The 17,749-nt window shown below is 42.3% G+C and overlaps 1 protein-coding gene across 1 annotated transcript in view; it reads left to right on the forward strand.

Moving 5' to 3' along the window:
- The first annotated feature begins 3,730 nt into the window (after window positions 1–3,730).
- The window catches only part of ppp2r5b (protein phosphatase 2, regulatory subunit B', beta), a 49,146-nt gene continuing 35,127 nt past the window's right edge, over window positions 3,731–17,749 (forward strand). The window contains exon 1 of the mRNA XM_047585052.1: window positions 3,731–5,286. Coding sequence (XP_047441008.1) covers window positions 5,094–5,286 — 193 coding nt within the window. The 5' untranslated portion in view covers window positions 3,731–5,093. The remainder of the gene's footprint in view (window positions 5,287–17,749) is intronic.

The following is a 17,749-nucleotide window of genomic DNA, read 5'->3' on the forward strand; positions in this document are numbered from 1 at the left end:
TTGTTTTTATTAGTTTAAGGCAAAAATTACTTCTTAACAGCTCAAACTGAATTATAGGGTTAAATAAAAAGAAAAGAAAAAATGGATCCTAATATTAAAAAGTGATTTGTACCGAACTACACTGTTCTGTAGGATAATAATAATAACAATAATAATAATAATAATAGTCTCCCACTTGAGTTTTGAATGTATTTCCTGAGGGTCTTCATTCAAAACTAATTTGTGTTTTATATTCAATCCAGAGTCAGAATCCTTTGTGTTTCCAGTTTGAGGAAAAACTACAAAAATGAACTCTAATCTGGAGCGTGTGATATAATGATAAGATGCATTATGCAAATACATTTAAAGCTTCCTTTGCAAGAACAACTAATCGATCACTCCTACAAATGAAAATATTAATTATTAGGCAATAAAACAAATATTCTTTCGTCATTTTGACACTTTTTTTTGCCATTTGGTGCCGTATGAGTGGCAGCATATGGCTAATAAGCTAATTCTAATATTATCCACGACTTGTGCAACTTTTGTGTTGTAATAGGCTGTAGACAGTTTTAATCATGCTGGCTGCTCAGTTTTCAGACAGGATTGCGTTGAAGGGACTGTTGCAATGTGTTTGCTAATGTTTTTATTTCATTATTATTATTTTATTATTATTGTTTAAAGTGTTTTCCTTTGCAATTTATATTACACCCGTGGGAAATGCTGGTATTTCCAACAGCCTCCTCTTCAATTGGCTCCTTCTGAAGCTATCGTTATGAGCATATTAGTGTTAGCATAAAGCTGGTTCAGGAGTTGAGATGCTTTTCTTAAAATAATGTAAAATATGGAAGCTACTTATTCTGTGAATGGTATTTTGCAATTAAAGTCCGATTAGAGTTCACAACATGTCTTGGTTTGCTAAACTTTTAGCCTGAACGGCTTCAGTGGTGTTGCTGCCTTCAAATATGGCGTCTTTTTGTAGTATTCACGAGTGTAAATCTTACAACTTCCCATGGTAAACTATCATTTTGTAATTTTGTTGTTTTGTATTTTCTAATATGTGTGAGGAAATATTAATCTTCCAGTCCCATCATTATGCTTCTGCCACATCTGCCCAGCTAGCTTGCTAACTGTTAGCCTCAACGGCTTCAGTGGTGTTGCTGCCTTCAAATATGGCGTCTTTTTGTAGTATTCACTAGTGGAAATCTTACAACTTCCCACGGTAAACTTTTTGTCATTAATTTGTAATTTTGTTCTTTTTTTATTTTCTAATATGTGTGAGGAAATATTGATCTTCCAGTCCCATCATTATGCGTCTGCCACATCTGCCCAGCTAGCTTGCTAGCTTGCTAACTGTTAGCCTCAACGGCTTCTTAATCCTCATTTTCCACGGTGAAACCGCAAGCTCTCGAGCTCCAGCTGAAGGAAGCACAAGTTAATACATTGTATTTTAGTCACAGGTGCTTTATAATAGCCTCTGTCTGAACTGTTAATTCCATTTCATTAGGTTAATTGCTTGTTAGCTCGGTGTCTTATACAAGACGCTGGTTGCCTAGCAATGGTGTCCTTGAACTCTGAGTATTTCATGTGATCATGAGCTCTCGGGTTCACTTTGAAGGCAGACTTATAGACTTATAGATAAAAAAACGCTACCAGTTTGGGTATAGGTACACCAATCAGCCATAACATTATGACCACCTTGCTAATATTGTGTTGGTCTCCCTTGTGGCCCCAAATCAGTTGTGACTCATCAGAGGATGAGGATCTGAGGGTGTCCTGTGGTGTCTGGTAACAGGATGTTGTTAGTGGGGGCCCTTTGGGTCCTATGGGTTGAAGGGAGGGGCCTCTATAGTGGAGCATCCCACAGATACTTGATCACTTTGGGATCTAGTGAATTTGGAGGCCAGGTCGACACCTCGCACTGTTCTTCATCTTTATTTGAGCTGTTTTTTTGTATGTCAGGTCCAAAAGTTTCCCAGCATTCCAGTTCAATGTGATGATGGCAAATGTGAAGTAGACCAGAAGTCTGCACTGCCAATTTTTTTATTGGCCGGACAGACCTTCTTTTCCCAGAAGGACCTCACCTGTGACACATGAGGAGGAGGAGGAGGAGGCTCAGACGAAGCCATTATGGCCAGCCCATCATTTTACTGTAAATAATAAAAGTCTGGAGTGTGTTTATGGTGAAGAACAGCCCTGAGAGGCGGGTCCAAGGCTGGCAGCTTAAAACACAGGAGGGGGGGTGGAGGGGGAGAACAATGGATGGACCTTGATCCTCAAAGCCAACTACAACCTACTAAAGAGCCCGCACGGACGCTCACCTCAAATAGGAGGAGAGGAAAATGTGGGATGAGGGAGGAAGGAAGGGAGGGAGGGGGGCGAATGGAGGAGGCGGGGAGTCAGACACAAACACTGATGAACGTCAATGCTGGGGAGCAGCGATGTTTCATAACGGCGTGAAGCAGCAGCAGCAGAAGCAAACATCAGGTTTGGGATAGGTGGCGCAGCGAGGCAGTACACCATAATGACGCATCCGTTTAAAACGAACCGGGTTTGAAAAAAGCCAGGCCACATAAATAAAGAGACATATAAATAAATATATGAATAAATAAATAAATAAATCCATCCTATAGCGTCATCCGCAGTGAAGAACCTCTTTCCTCTCTCCCTCTCTCCTTGCACCACCTTTAGGACGAGGAGCCAGCGTCAATGTGGTCAGAGTGAGACGAGCCAACATCCGGTCACTGCTTCCAAAATAAAATATTTTGCCTGTGATGCATGAAAGCCCATTCTGCACACCACATGTGGTGGGGTTTTTTATATAAGTGGCAACAGAAATGTTTAGAAATCATGCATTTGTAGCAATTAAAGCTAAAGAGCTTTGCATGTTGTCTGATTTTCATGAAATAATCACGAAGGAACTCTGACAGACAAGATATTTATTTATAATGGAAGCTCTGAATTTATTTAACAAGACGAGGCTTGAAATAACAAACATCCTTCTGCAGCTTTGTCCACTGATGATCTCAGCATTTTTAATGATTATAATCTAGTTTTGTCTTCAATTACAGGCTTGAGGATTAAAATGCTGTCACAAAGAAAGAATCGCGTGGACTCTCACAGCTGCAGTGAAGTCTGATCATTTTGAATTCTTGAGGTTAGTGATTGTTTTTGTTTTGTAGGCTGTGTCTTGCTGTGTTGTTGGTGCAGAAATATCGATCTCCAGCATTTTGAAGTGAAAGCACTGCAGTGGAGAGGCGCATGAAAAGAGCTCCACTGACCTTGCAAGTCAACAAACTTCAAAAGATGTGTTTGTTAATTTCTGGATGGGTGCTGACAGTCAGACTAACGCTGCAGATCCACGCCGGGAAACCTACCGGGATACTTTCAGCTCGAGTCCAACGAGGCCAAATAAATTAACACTCTTTTGCATTTAATTTGTTCCCTCCTTCCATCGCTGGATTACCCAATCAGGACCCAATCAAGACCTTGAGGGTTGGTTTTATTTAACCGCATCTAATCCTAAATTGTTTATGGAGGACCAATTCTGCCACAATAAAAAATTAATCGCCTCTTGCACAGTGACAGCTAGATTAGGCTCACTCCAGAATAAGTGATTATGGAAAATTAATAGCGGTAGGAAGTTACCTCAGGAAAATAGAGAATTACCTCAGGATGAACCAGTTTGGAGTTAATTTTATTTCGAAAGGAAGAATGCTTCATTTCCTGTATGTTTCCGTCTCACTGCGTCCTCATTGACGGGGCTCTCAGAGACGCTGTAGGACAACCGGATAACGGGAACCGAGAAGGGGGACTGGAGCAAAACGCGTCAGACACAGACGGGGTGCTATTGTATAACACAGGCCTTTCTGCATTTATTTATTTTTTTCCTTCCCTCTCCTGGCTGCTCTTGCAAGGAGAAGCGGCTGCTTCGCTTGTATATATTTTTTTCTTCTTCTTCTTCTGCCCTTGTGTTTCTCTCACCGCGGAGGTAGAGACCGAGAGGAGCTGCGGGACCCCGCGTTGCATCGGCCGCTGGCGGAGGACCTGCACATGTCTGCGCGGTGAGGGACCGTTCGTTTCCCCGCCCTGATACGGTTGGAGGACGGCAGCAGCAGCAGCAGCAGCAGCAGCAGCAGGAGGAGGAGGAGGAGGAGAAGGAGGAGGAGGAGGCTGTTTGGAGGGGTGTGAACCGCAACCATCAAGCTCCGAGAAAAAGAAGAATTCGCAGGGTATTAGCAGTCGAAAGGGGATGCGATAAAAAAAAAAAAAAAAAAAAAGACGAATCAGAAGGACAACAGTGATGCGGCAGCCGAGGTGGGCCCAGATTGATGATTTTATGATATCATCGTTCACCACCACCAGGACCGATCACTGATTTTTATTGATAAGGAGAACCGTCGAGGAGGAGAATATAAACAGACCTGGAGTTTTGTTTTTGATGCGGATAACAGGAAGGGATTAATAGGTGCTTGATTACTGTGTTTCTTTTCCTTTACATCCGGATCTGTTCCTGAATGTAAAGAATCAAATAGCCACATTTAGGCCGATGACTTAGTGCGAGTGTGACGCCGATACAGCAGCAGAGCAGAGAGGCGTGTGTGTTTGAGGAGACGCGCCTGTCTGAGCATCATCTGGTAGATGTACTCCTGCACGGGGATGATCCACAAGCGATTCTTCATCTGTGCGTAAAAAAAAAAAAAAACAACAAAACACAACAAAACCCAGAAGATTCAGGGATGATGTTGCCGCTGCTGCCATTTCCAACCGGGCTCTGATAGAGACAGCGAGGCGCGCACCAACCACGCGACTGGACAGCCAGAACACATCTCTCCTCCGCCTCTGCACCTTTCCCCCCTTCCTTTATCTCTCACCCCTCTCCTCCCTCCTCTGCTCCCACCTCCACCCCTGGTGCGTCTATCCATTCTGATCAATTGATAATCCATCGGTGATTCAGAAAGCCACCCACCTCCTCCATCCCCTGCTCCATTCACCCAAGCATCCTCTTGAACGCCTCTTTACGCACTCACACTCGCGAAGGCACGCACAGACGCACGCAGCTTTCACCGCTTCCGACGCCGTCGCCGCCGCCGCCGCCGCCGTCTACAGCCAGCATGGAGACGACCAAGCTGCCTCCGTCCAGCCCGTCCTCGCCGACCACCAGCTTCTCGGTGCCGTCCGCGGAGAAGGTGGACGGCTTCCCGCGAAGGTCCATGCGCCGAGCCCGGCAGAGGAGGTCCCACAGCTCGTCCCAGTTCCGCTACCAGAGCTCCCAGGTGGAGCTCACCCCGCTGCCCCTGCTCAAAGGTGAGACGCTGATTTACTGCAGCAGCCGTGGGTCAATGTCAGAAACAGCACTGGAAGAATACATCACAAGGATAGCCAGGCCTACTCTAAGGGATGAGAAAGTGCGCTAAGGTCATAGCCTTCTTCAGTACTTAGATGACTAATACACCCATTGATCAGTATTGCATTTTGTCACAGCTGTCCCCTATTACATTCCCCCTCTGTGTCCTTGTCCTTTCTGACAGACAGAGGTGATAACAGTGGCTTGGATTTATTGAACTGAGTCTACTTTTGGATACATGTTGTATGGTGCACTGAGGCAGCTGCTGCATGTCCACTATAGCTTGATAAATTGTGAGAACTAATGTACTAATGTTGTTCGCAAATGTAGACGCCGTCACAATTCTTTTAAAATAGCAGCAAAACACATTGTGTTGGTCATTAACAGGATGTCAAAATAGTTGCAGATGAATCGTCTCATTCAAATAAGCAAAACTTTCAATAATTGTTTCATTTCCAGTCTGTGGGTAATGTGGGAATGGGGTGACTTGTCAAGCAGATGAAAATGAAAAAGGAAATGAACAGAAAATTGCAACCCCCTCTCACCATCTCGGTAATTTTATTATTATTAATTTTCCTATCAGACTCTATACAAACTGCTATATAAAACTGTTCATCATCTGCGTAAAGTGACATCCTCTGCGGTTGCTTGGAGCCAGTACCACTTTCACCTATCAGACATGTGCTTGTCCTCTTGACTGGCAGATGGAGGAAATAAAAGAGGCCTCTCTCCTTCACATGTGCTTTCCCCTCCACATGCAATGGCTAAAACAAACCTCATATGAGAAAAACATCAGGCCATGCAAATATCTTGACATTCAGACGGGTAGAACATCCATCACAAAGCAAGTCAGAGCTGCACTATTTGCAGGTTTGTTGTTGCCATAGCTCTAATCCCAGAGCTGCTGTTACTACACGGAGGCCACTCTGATCTATATGAGCGTTTTCAGAGGCCTCTCAAATTGAAGGCACGAGGCTGGAACTCATTCGCGTACAATTTATGACACTCACCGTCTCAAATGTGAGAATGTACGATGTATTATCTTTGGATTTATATTGACTGCTCAGTCTCTTTATGAGGGGATATATACCTCGTGTGTTTAGGTGGTGAGTACTTGTCAGAGATGTCCAAATCAATATTTTTGTACCTTTTCTTTTGGCTCACGCAGGGACTCCATCCCTTCATGTTCCTTTCCCTTTTTACACGCTAGCTGTTCTGTGTCATCTTCTCTCTCCTCCCCTTGGGAAGCACAAAGGCAGATTGTACGTCTTCATATTTGCCTCTGACCCCTTTTTATAAGGTCACGCCCCCTTTCATGTAGCCGGCAATCTCGTCCGATTAATCCTCTACGAAGAGAAGACCTTTCTGCTTTTAGAGATAGTGTGAGGTGCATTCGGGTGCGCGCACACTCTTGCGTGTTCTTACACCTCATTTTTCCATGTTTTAACTTTGAGCCAGGAGCTCGTGCAGCATGGTGATGGAAGGTTTTGATTCGAGCTTTGATTCAGACCTGTCTTTGCATATGCGCTGTAGCCATCACAGGCACAAGTCCCAGTTATTTCATGGCTGCTGCACCGCTGCGGCACTGTTTCTGAATCCCCTGGAGGAACTGATAGTAAGATCCTGCAGCACTGGTGCAGGAGAAGTGTCTGTCTGGTGAGGGAAAGTCTCTAACGGACAGTATGTAGGCCAAGTGTAGACAGACTTGTGGGTGTTTCGCCCTCCGGGGGATCACATTCCCTTTGTTAATTTGAACTGCTCCTCCCGTTAACGGCACATCCCTTTCACTTTAAGCCCTGAGCTCATTCCTGCTTGTAGCTTCGGGGAGAATATAATATAGAAAACATAACAAAAGAAAACACCGGTAAGCAGAATTAACCAGCCTCTACCTTCCTAGTTTTATGTAGCATTTTTTTTTTATATGCATCATAGAAAACACAAGTGTTGCAATATATCGGGCCAATTTCTACAGTCTCGGCAGATGTGAACCAAAGGCTCACATAGCCTAGCTTTAACAACTTTTACAGATGTTCGATCATCAGTAGAAGATGAAACATATCACCCTACGTTGCTCCACCTGTTTACATCAGCTGAGAAGTGCTGCTAAAATCCCATTTGTCGAGTTTCTCTAAATCATTTGCAGTTGGCCCACCATGCAACTAGCAATCTGTACCACATTACCCCTGTTCTTGCACCCCATCCACCGGCTCTCTATTAATTTAGAGCACACATCAAGATTCACTCGATTGCGTTTGATAGCACGCTGCACGGACAGGTATCTTTCTGACGTCTCTGTTCCTGATTCCCAACTCTCTGGTGACAGCTTACCCACTTTGTCAGATTGGCTGAATCAGCATCACTTAGTCAGAGGATGCTCATCATTCCTCCTGCTAAAGCACATTTCTTTAAGGATATTTGTGAGTTTACAAACGAGAACTACAGTACAGCACGTAATGTTTCAGTGTTCTGGTTTAACAGACGTCTATCTTTCTAGCTAGTTATCTTTGAGTTTCAGGGCTGATGGTCCTCAGCTGGCATCTTGGTATTTCTCTCTTAACAACATAAAAGGGTGTTAGTGTTATCCAGTGGCAATCGTGGGTCCTCTGGGCCCTAGGCAAAGATGTACATGGGCTATCACCCAAGTCCGATATGTTGGGTTGGAGTTATATTGACACTCTGTTGGACCCGGGATTAAGAGGCTTTATGCCTGTCATTGCAAAATATGCCCAAAGGTTTCAATCTTTGGCCCTACTCCCTGTTCTACCTTCGTTCTGGCAGTGAGCCCCCTGCTAAAATTTATATGCACAGAGTTAAGGATAACGCAAACAGATCAACGTTGCAGTAAAAAAATATCTGAAACTGTTTTTTTTTTTTTTAGTAAACATGGATAATGTGATCCTGAGGTGAAATACAATCCTTGTGAACAGTAAACAGAGATCTGATCTGGGAGTGCTGACCTGACCAATAAAAGAGCAGCAGGGATGTTGGAGTCAGACAGTTAATCCATAGATGAAGGGTGAAGGTTACTAGGTGCCTATAACCTCTTTTACAGTGTATTCATGTTTGGCCACAGGCCTGCATTCACGGGCGTTTCACTCCTTTGTGGACAATGTGTGGTTGCATGGTTCTGCATTTCCATAGAAATCAATATGCTTCTTTAATACATGGACATGGAGACATAAGAGACTCTCCCTCGAGGCAGTTTTCTATGAACTACCTCACATTTATGTTTCATCCGTGCTGCTTGTAACTACAAATCGTCATATGAAGCCTCAGACCGATCACTGCCTTAATCACTGTTAGCACTTTTTTTTTTTTTGTCATCATCTTAATGTTCTTGCTAAAATATGGAGCTTTAGTGTAAGTACTGCTGACATTGTTCAAACAGGGCCCCAGATGAGATGATGATTAAGTCACAGAGCGGCACCAGGGCTCAATAAACTTTATGTTTCTCTGTGATTCAGAGAGAAAGTATTTAATATCGGCTGTCACGCTGTGTCAGAGCCACCAGATGCGTATCAAAAATGTTTTCTGATAGCGAGTATGACAACAACCCTCCCGCCCGCTCCTACACTTTAACTATCACATTACATCATAAAGTAGTTGATAATGGTGGCCAGTAAAAAAAAATATGGTGGGAGTTAATGGTTCTGTCATCTTCTGGATTTTTTCCATTTGTATATAAGCAGAATCCAAGCAAGAAAAGGAAGGTTTGTTATTTATTGGTTTGTTAACAGTCAAAGGGAGAAGAATAACATGAAATGCAGCGTTATCCCTGTTTGTAAACTGAGATAAACCTTGACCTGCAGGGTTGAAAATCTTTACAGGCAGCTGAAAGTGGCAATCTCGAAGATTTCAGTCCAGGTTGATTTGAGACCTATAGCTGCTGGTGGTTACAGCAAATACGGCTTAATGGTTTAATACTAAAGGTCACAGAAGTCTGAGGGGAAGCAAAGCAAACTGTTGCCACTTTAATAAAAGACTGAGACAGTAATTCTTCCATCATTATGATCTAATGTGCTGGACATGATATGTGTCTGCAAACAGTGTCGGATGTGTGCAGCTCTTCATCTAACAGCTCATTGTGGCTGCTCCTCAGGCCACATGCTCAGACACTATTGTTTTATTCTAGGTAATTTAACACTGGATAGTGATTTATTTATTTAAATTAAGATCTTCAAAGGTTGCCACTTATAGATGAATAAACTAATCATGTGAACTTAGCTAGATGGCTTTATCTGCTGTGTTGTATCCTTTAGGTCAATAATTTTTCAGTCATATCATATAGAGCATAGGTCCGTGACCCCTAGGGGATCAGTGGAGTTACTGCAGGGGGGTTTCAAAATCGTTGATTGATTAGAGATTTCTCATATATTTTTTTAATTTCCCCCCACAATTTTCTTCCACAAATTTAAGTGTCTTAAATTACGTACACATTAACATGAACACTAGTCCTGTCTATCTAAGCTTCCTGTACACAGTAGGCCCCGCCCCTATCGCTGCTGAGCCAATCACGAGGTCGCATATTACACCCCGACTCTGTCAGGTTCCCCGCAATTAACCGAGAGCCTATTCAGTCCACAGGTGAAATCCCAGACGTATGCTGTAACATTAGCAGAAGATAAGTTAACAGTGCAGCTAGCTCCCATCAGCCAACTACTGAGGCCAAAATGTTTTGGTGATTTACTGTCCCTACTACATTTAGCTACATTTAAAGTTAAAACTTGAATCTGAATCAGTTATTTTCTTTAACTGTCAGTTAATTAAACATACACCTGTTAGCTATGTTTATGTTTATGGCAGTCGCTCGGGAAACCTTCTGCACAAAAGGAATATTTGAACCTATGTATTATTTGAATAGCTTAATATTGAATGCAAAATAATAATACTAATGTATATTTATAAAGATTCACTAGGATGAGTTTAATATAGAACACATGTAGTAGGTGGGGGTCCCTACTTAATCTCAGTTTGGGGTCCTTGGCCTGAAAATCGTTGAAGACCCCTGTTATAGAGTATATTAGTCCCTAAATGGCTCTTATTTACTCTAACGCAGATAAAAAATGCAGCCAAAACCTAAGAAAATATCAGCTTTTATTTAACTGTGCTGCTGCTGAGAACAATTAACAGGTTACATTTTGTAAAACGATGCCGTTTGTTGCAGATTTATCGCCCATGTCGCCGTCCTCCGTGTCTTCAGTTATAGCCCAGCTCTGTGTCTAACCAGAGAACACGCTCTTAGCTCAGCGCCTCTCCCCAGCTGCGACGCTCTCCCCTGGGGCTCGCAGACACCAGCCTGGCTTCACAGTCACGGGTGTTGTGCTGTCGCTGGCAGCCAAACCAGACTAAGGTCACATTCCTGCCCAACATCCCGTCAGCAGATTAAAATAAAAAGAAAGGAAACTTGTGATTTATAGCTGAGACTCACATCAAACAGAGTTGCACAAATGTGGACTAAATGTACATGTTTATATATATATATAAAAAAGAAAAAAACAGGGTCTCACAACTGCACTAACCAAGGCTGCAGTGGGTTCCTTGCTCTTGACCTTGAGATAGATTCAATTCCCTCCGCAGCTAAATTCAGACTTTTGCTCTGGTTCCTCTTTTGTTTCCTGTGTGATGCCTGCACTGGGTGTTAAAATGCAAAAACACATCTGATTATCACCTAGTTAATGATAAGCACAACCAAATCGTGGTGCTGTTGGCGTCAGTCCTTCAAGACTTTTAGCCTGTTTGAATTGACTTCCTGTAAGCAAGCGTCGTGTAGGTGCAAACCCAGTCCACGCACCGTTTCTGTGAAGAAGTATCGACCTGAGGGATCAAACATGACATCAGCGAGGATTGAGACATCATAGTCAGAGCATCGCTGCTGTGTGTGGATATATCAATAATAGTGAAAGAAATATCACTAGAAAGCAGGAGAGCAGTAGTAAGAAATGTAATTACACGACTGTGCAATATAAATACTGACTGTGTGAGGACTGGAGGTTATGTGGGATGCACCAGCCAAGAGGGTGATATCTTATTAAAACATCAAATGTTTATTGAGGGCTGAGTTAGGGTTTGGGGATTGTATGAAGTGCTTAAGTACGCCATGTGATCGCAAGATGTTCTCTTGTCTATCTTGGGATTTTGGGGGAACATTGTTCCTGCCAGCAGCTAACTCAGCAGGAGCTCCGAGGGAAAAACGCTCCAAGCAGAGACTCTGCTCAGCCTGGTCCAGCGGTACGTTCTGTAAGCCATTTGCTGCCGAACGCGTTTTTGACAGCAGTAAATCAGGCCTAACATTAAGACCACCTTCCCAATGTTGTGAAGGGGCCTAGTGGGTCGTATGGGCTGGCTTCTGTGGATCATCCCGCAGATACTTGATCAGTTTGGGATCTGGTGAATTTGTGTTGTTCTTCAACGTTTTTCAGACCAAGGACCTACTATATGTGTTCTATATTAAACTCCTATCTGCTATTTGCAAATATACATGATTATTAGAAATTTGCATTAAATATTACGATGTGGACTTTTTTGTTCTAGTGACAAAGTGATCCATTTTGATCTTAATTTAGATTTTGACGCAAAATCTAAAGCATTTTTGTGTGTGTGCCTTTGTCAGGCTGCATCTTACTTCCTAGGGATGGCTGCTGCCATCAAGGAGTGTCATTGCTATGGGGTGGGGGGGGGGCGCCTGGTCTGGTCTAGGTGGGTGGTACATGACTAAGTAACATCCACATGAATGAATGAATGCCAGGGCTTAAGGTTTCCCAGCAGGGCAGTGAATCGTCACAAGATGGTCAATGTTTTTTTAATTTGTCAGGCTGATTTGTGTATATAGAGAGGTGTTTAGAAGTCCTGCCCATTCCAGTGCAGAACGTGGGACAACATTTTTGGAAAAATATGTTAAAAAAAAAAAAAATCCTATGAGAAATGTGTCAAAAAAAAAGTTGCACTTAAGTTTTGTGTGAAACTGTGCAGTGAACTAAGTCTCTCATCTTGCACATTGTGCATCATTAACACCAACATGGCTGCCACCTTGGAATATCTACAAGTATTAAAACCACTGCTATCTGCCTGTTTACATTGATCTCCAGGTAGTTTCTTGGAGACAATACTGTATGTGAATTAAAAGATGTCAGAAAATAATGGGACTTTTAACACAGTTTTACCCCAAAATGCCACTTTCTTGTCCTTTAATATTTTAAACTTTCAACATCTTTCAGGCCAAGGACCCCAAACTGATGGAGCGATACCTTATTTACTTATTACACTTACTTATTATGTGTGTTCTATATTAAACTTAACCTAGTGCTATTTATAAATATACATTATTATTATCTTTTTGCATTCAGTATTAAGCTATTAAAATAATACACATGTTCAACAATAGGGGTGTTTGAGGTGGAATATCAAGAAAAAAAAATATATATAAAATGTCTAATCTACCAAAGATTTTGCCACCCCCTTGCAGTACCTCTGCTGACCCCCTAGGGGTCACAGACCCCCTGCTGAAGACCTATGACATATGTGTAATACAAGCCAAAGTCAAAATAAGGCAAAACAAACAGGATCAAATAATTATTTGTCTCTTACTATTCACTGCAGTTCATATTTTTCCTAAAGGGACATGTCCTAGCATGGCATAAATGGAATACCCATTTGTAAAAGAGGTGCATGATTTCATAAATCTATAAATTAAGGCGTCACCAAACATGTGTCTGTATTTAGAAGTCGCCTGATGATCACACTGAAACTATTCCTGTGAGCCAAGTATCCCCCAGAGGCTTCAGTTCTGTCATCCTAGTCAGAGAGACGGCTAGATTTTGTCCAAGTTTCTCCACATGTGTTTCTCACAGTCGAACCGTTGGTGTTGGATTTCTCCTCATCAAAAATTCATACCTAGTTGTTTATTATTATCTCCCACACCGCCGATGTGCAAGCAGCGAAAACTGCGCAACAGAGGCGGGCCTAATTGCTGTTTTTGAAAAGAAATCAACACGCCGGGCTCCGGTGCCCTTATCTGGATGTGCTGAACATTCGAAACCGCTCAAACTAAAAAAAGAATCATTAATGGGGAAGCGCTCGCATCAAATAATTAAAAGAAACACGCAGAGTCCCTTCAGTGTGCAAACTGGCTGCAGCGTTTCTAATTGATATTTTAACCATGCAAAATAAACAGCCCTATAGGTAAATAGCCATGCACGATGCTCTCTGCCCTTGACATTTTCATCACCGGGTGCCAGCAGCAGTGACTTTTCAAAGGGGCTGCTCGCTGAGTGGCTTCAGATAGCTCCGTCGGGCCCTAAAGGATGTTGTGTGAGCTAAGAGTGCGTTCAATCTCCTGTTGCTGCACAAAACCCATCCTTTGGTGAAAGCATTTAAGCGTCTCTAAAAGCCTCCGAAACACCCTGCAGATATGACACAAGCACAGACAATGTAAGTGAATCAGACTTTGTTGCACAGTGGAGTAACGGACGGTGAGCTGAAGCTAAGTGGGATAACAGGAAGAAATTAAATGTCGTTGTATGTTTTTATGTTCGGTTTATGTGCTCCCTCTCCCCTTTTAAGGTAGAAGTAATGGCCTCCGTTGGAGAGCAGCAAGTGGTTGGTGTAGTTTTTTTAGTAGTATTTTATTTCAGCATTTGCCTGATTACGCTGCTGATGCTGGTGATTTATTAGGTCAGAGTTTGCTTTTGCGGTTCCTTCTGTTCCCGATATGAAATGCATTTGAAATGCTCTCGCTGCCGTCTGCACAAGTACAGAAATACACTGTGGCTCGTGTTTCATAATGGTCTCAGAAGTGGCCCATTTTCACGGCAAACAATGTTGGGATTAGAAGGACGACGTGCCAACAAACCTGCATATGGAAATCTTAAGGAACGCCTCAATAAATATAATGGGCTGAGGGAAGGATGTCTTTGTAAGGACATGCTGCGCCAGCCGTATGTAGGTATAGACAGACTGTAATAAAGTCTTACATTTAAAAACTTTGTGTTAACTATCATGTCCATGGTCATTCATGCGGGACTTTAATTATTATGCTACAATAGAAGCAAGCTGTTGGCTACGTAGCATATTAGCTACTGCACCATTTTGCTTTAACCCTTTGACTTAATATCGTGCACTGCAAACAGAGTAGCAGTTTGACACATGATTATTAAAATGTTCACACGATCGTACAGATTCATGCAACATAAATACTGAAGTTGTATGATGTATATTTTCGAGCATCTGTTCAAAAGCGCTAAAAGTATAAAAGCTAGAGCTTAGATATTGGTATTTGTAATGTGTTCACACATGGGAAAATACAAACCGAAGCCGAAATGACAAATTAAGCATTTTATTGTCTGCTACTGCTGCTACAAAAAAGATCAACCGTGTGGTTACCATGCCAGTCAAAGGGTTAAACTCCTCTCTGCTGTTCAAAATTTTAACAAATAAAGCATGAATACACATTAATTAATTAATTTATTGTTTGCGTTAGCAGCTGACATTGCTAACTCGTAGTTAGCAAGCAACTGATTAGCTAGTTAGCAGCATAGCTAGGAGCGTCACTCCTGGTGTCTAGTGTGTTTTCGCTACACAGACAAACTAAATGCACAGGCAGAACTTGTTGAAATTTATAGTTTGCAAAGAAATATTCATTATGTTGCCATTCTCGTATTGTTAGACTTTATTTTTTAGAAAAGAAAGGACAAACATCGTTCTTTATTTTCAATGAGAAACGGTCTCTGTGGATGCTAGCTTTTGTAAATGTACAAAAATATGGGATAAACTAATGGAACAGTGAGCACTAGGTGTAGATGAGGGATATAGCAAATAAAATGTTCCAACAATAGTCATTAAACAGCAGTATAGTTCTAAAAGTTTGCAAATATTAGCTAATATTAGCCACCATAAGTTACTGGCCTAGACTAGACTGATTAGAGTTTAGCCGATGTGCTAAATGTGCCTCATCATTTCTCAGTTAGCCTGTGTTTGTTGTATTTGTGTGTTCTTTTTAAAGGTACACTTTCTCATGACTGAAAACCACACTGCAAACAACACAAGCATTCACATGACTGCTGTGTTTTCCTGCTCGGATATAATTAGCCTACTCTCCTTTTTCTCCGTTAAAGAGAGGGAATGTTAAACGGCCCCGTGCGACGATCTGCTTATGTGCTTATGAGTGTTTTCATTTTAATTTGTCCAGCACGTGTGTTTGTCCACATCATAATAAATGAACGTACAGAAGGCGCTGTTTTAAATGCGCTGTTTACTGTAAAACAGTCACCTTCTCACACAGATTGTATGTGGGCGATTGAATAACTCTTTCTGTCTTTGTGTGCTCATGTGTGTGTGTGTGTGTGCGTTAGGCAGTGGCCGGCAGGATGGGCCCGGTATTGGGTTACAGAAGGCACGGAGTAGTTTTTGCTCTCTGACTGTCTCAGATCAATTAAGAGGGAGAGTGGAGGAGAAGGAGAGACAGAGGCGGGCGATGAGAGAAATGGAGTGGATGAGGACAGAGGAAATGACTGAACATTAAGTTGACAGGTGGAGGGGGGAACAGGGAGGGAGGAGGAGGAGAGATAAAAAAAAAAATATATCAAAAAAAGAGGCAGAGGATATTGCAGAGGGGAGAGGGCGTAATGCAACGGCTAGCAATGCAATAACCAATGCTGTGTCACCGGAAAAAAAATAAAAAAAGACTGATTCTTAAAGGAATACGATGATGCACGGGGTGGATACGGTTTCTGATTGAATCACCACAAGACCCACCTTTAAGTGTGTGTGCTCTTTGCTAGGTGTGGCTCTGAGGCAGCATGAAGCTCAGTAATCACAATATTGAACTGGTTTTGATATTGTAAGCAGCAATTTTATTTTTTTGTGAAATTTGCATTTAAGCCCAACCTGGTTTAAAATAAATCCCTGCTTTTAATCAAGGGAAAACAAATGTTTTCTAGCTTGTAGCCGCAGACGGAGAGGTGCTAATCAGTCTCCGGCCCTACACGACCGTCTTCCTGGTACGTGATTACTGTTTCCAGTGTGTGTGTTTATTTTAATATCTCGAACCTTGAACTGCTGAAAGCCGCTCTGCACGATTTTCGACAATAGCGGCAATTTATTAATTTGCAGCCGTTGAGATGATTTTGGAAACGAGAAAAGCTTTTAGGAAGCCACAACCTCAAACACCCGTCTGATCTCGGCTCATTACGCCGTGCGGTGGGAATGTGTATTATTAGCAACATTGGATTATTTAAAGATGGGCTTAGCGCGCCACTTAATCTCCTGCCATGACACAGCCGTTGTCACAGGCAGAATGGGCCGTTTACGTGTCCGTTGAATACAGCGCATGCAAGCGTGAGCAAAGGTCTTTAGATATGGTTGCTGTCACTTTCACTGTGACTCATTAATGAGTTTCACTTCAGTCTCTTTTTATTTTTCAGATGTTCCACGTCTTTATTTGGAATAAAAGGCCTTTTATTGGCAGGATCAAGGATAGTGGAGACAGTCGTTGTGTCTCGTTTTTTTGTATTTAGAGACACGGAGATGTTTCGACTTAAATAACAGAGAGATTTTAGTTTAAAAAACAAAAAACCGTAAAGGACAAGCTTCCGTGAACAGTGAATTCAAGGCCGATCGTTTTAGTTGAGTTGGAATTATGTTCCCGTCTGACAAAATCTTAGTTAGTTAATGGAGCTCAGCGTCTACGGTTTCATTCAGGCTTTCAGCGTCGTTCTTCAATGCAGCGGCCTGACAACCAGACAAATCTGAGAGTTAATTTCATTTGCCTCCCCTCCCGTTTAAAGTTCATCTCCGCAGTCACAACTCTCTTCATTGAAGCAGACGTCCACGTTATGGCTACGTCACAGGTTTCGTTGTTTTCTGCTCATCGGTAAAGCCTCTTGGAAATCAACTAATTTGAATTTATGCATTTGTAATAAAGTCACTCTATATGACCACCTGTCTCAGCCATCCAGGTCGTGGTTTTATCCAAAAAGCGTTTAAAAAAAGGCAACCAGACTTTTCACCACTGATCCGAGTAGCTTCTTCAGTTCCAAGAGGATGGCGGGAAGTTGAGGTTTAAATAGGAAACTTTGTGGGTAAATATCCACCAGAAACTTGATCGACTTGTTTCATCTGAAACTTGCCTCACAGAAACAAGTCGAATAAGTTTCTGGCAGGTTTTTACCCACAGAGTTTCCTATTTAAACCTCAACTTCCCACCAGACTCTTGGAAGCTACTCGGATGAGTCTTCTCAAAACTGTTCTACAACACTTTTTGGATATAGGATCACTTTCTATCGTTTTTTAGCATGTAAATATTGGTTCTGTGGAGGTGTTATAATACTGCATTAGAAACGTTGAAATATAAATATATCAGCGTGGGGGTAGGAGCCACGGTCGTGGACAGCGTTTCCTTCTATGTCGATTACCAGATGCAACCATTGG

This window comes from Mugil cephalus, chromosome 1 (assembly GCF_022458985.1).
Source record: "Mugil cephalus isolate CIBA_MC_2020 chromosome 1, CIBA_Mcephalus_1.1, whole genome shotgun sequence".
NCBI lineage: Eukaryota > Metazoa > Chordata > Actinopteri > Mugiliformes > Mugilidae > Mugil > Mugil cephalus.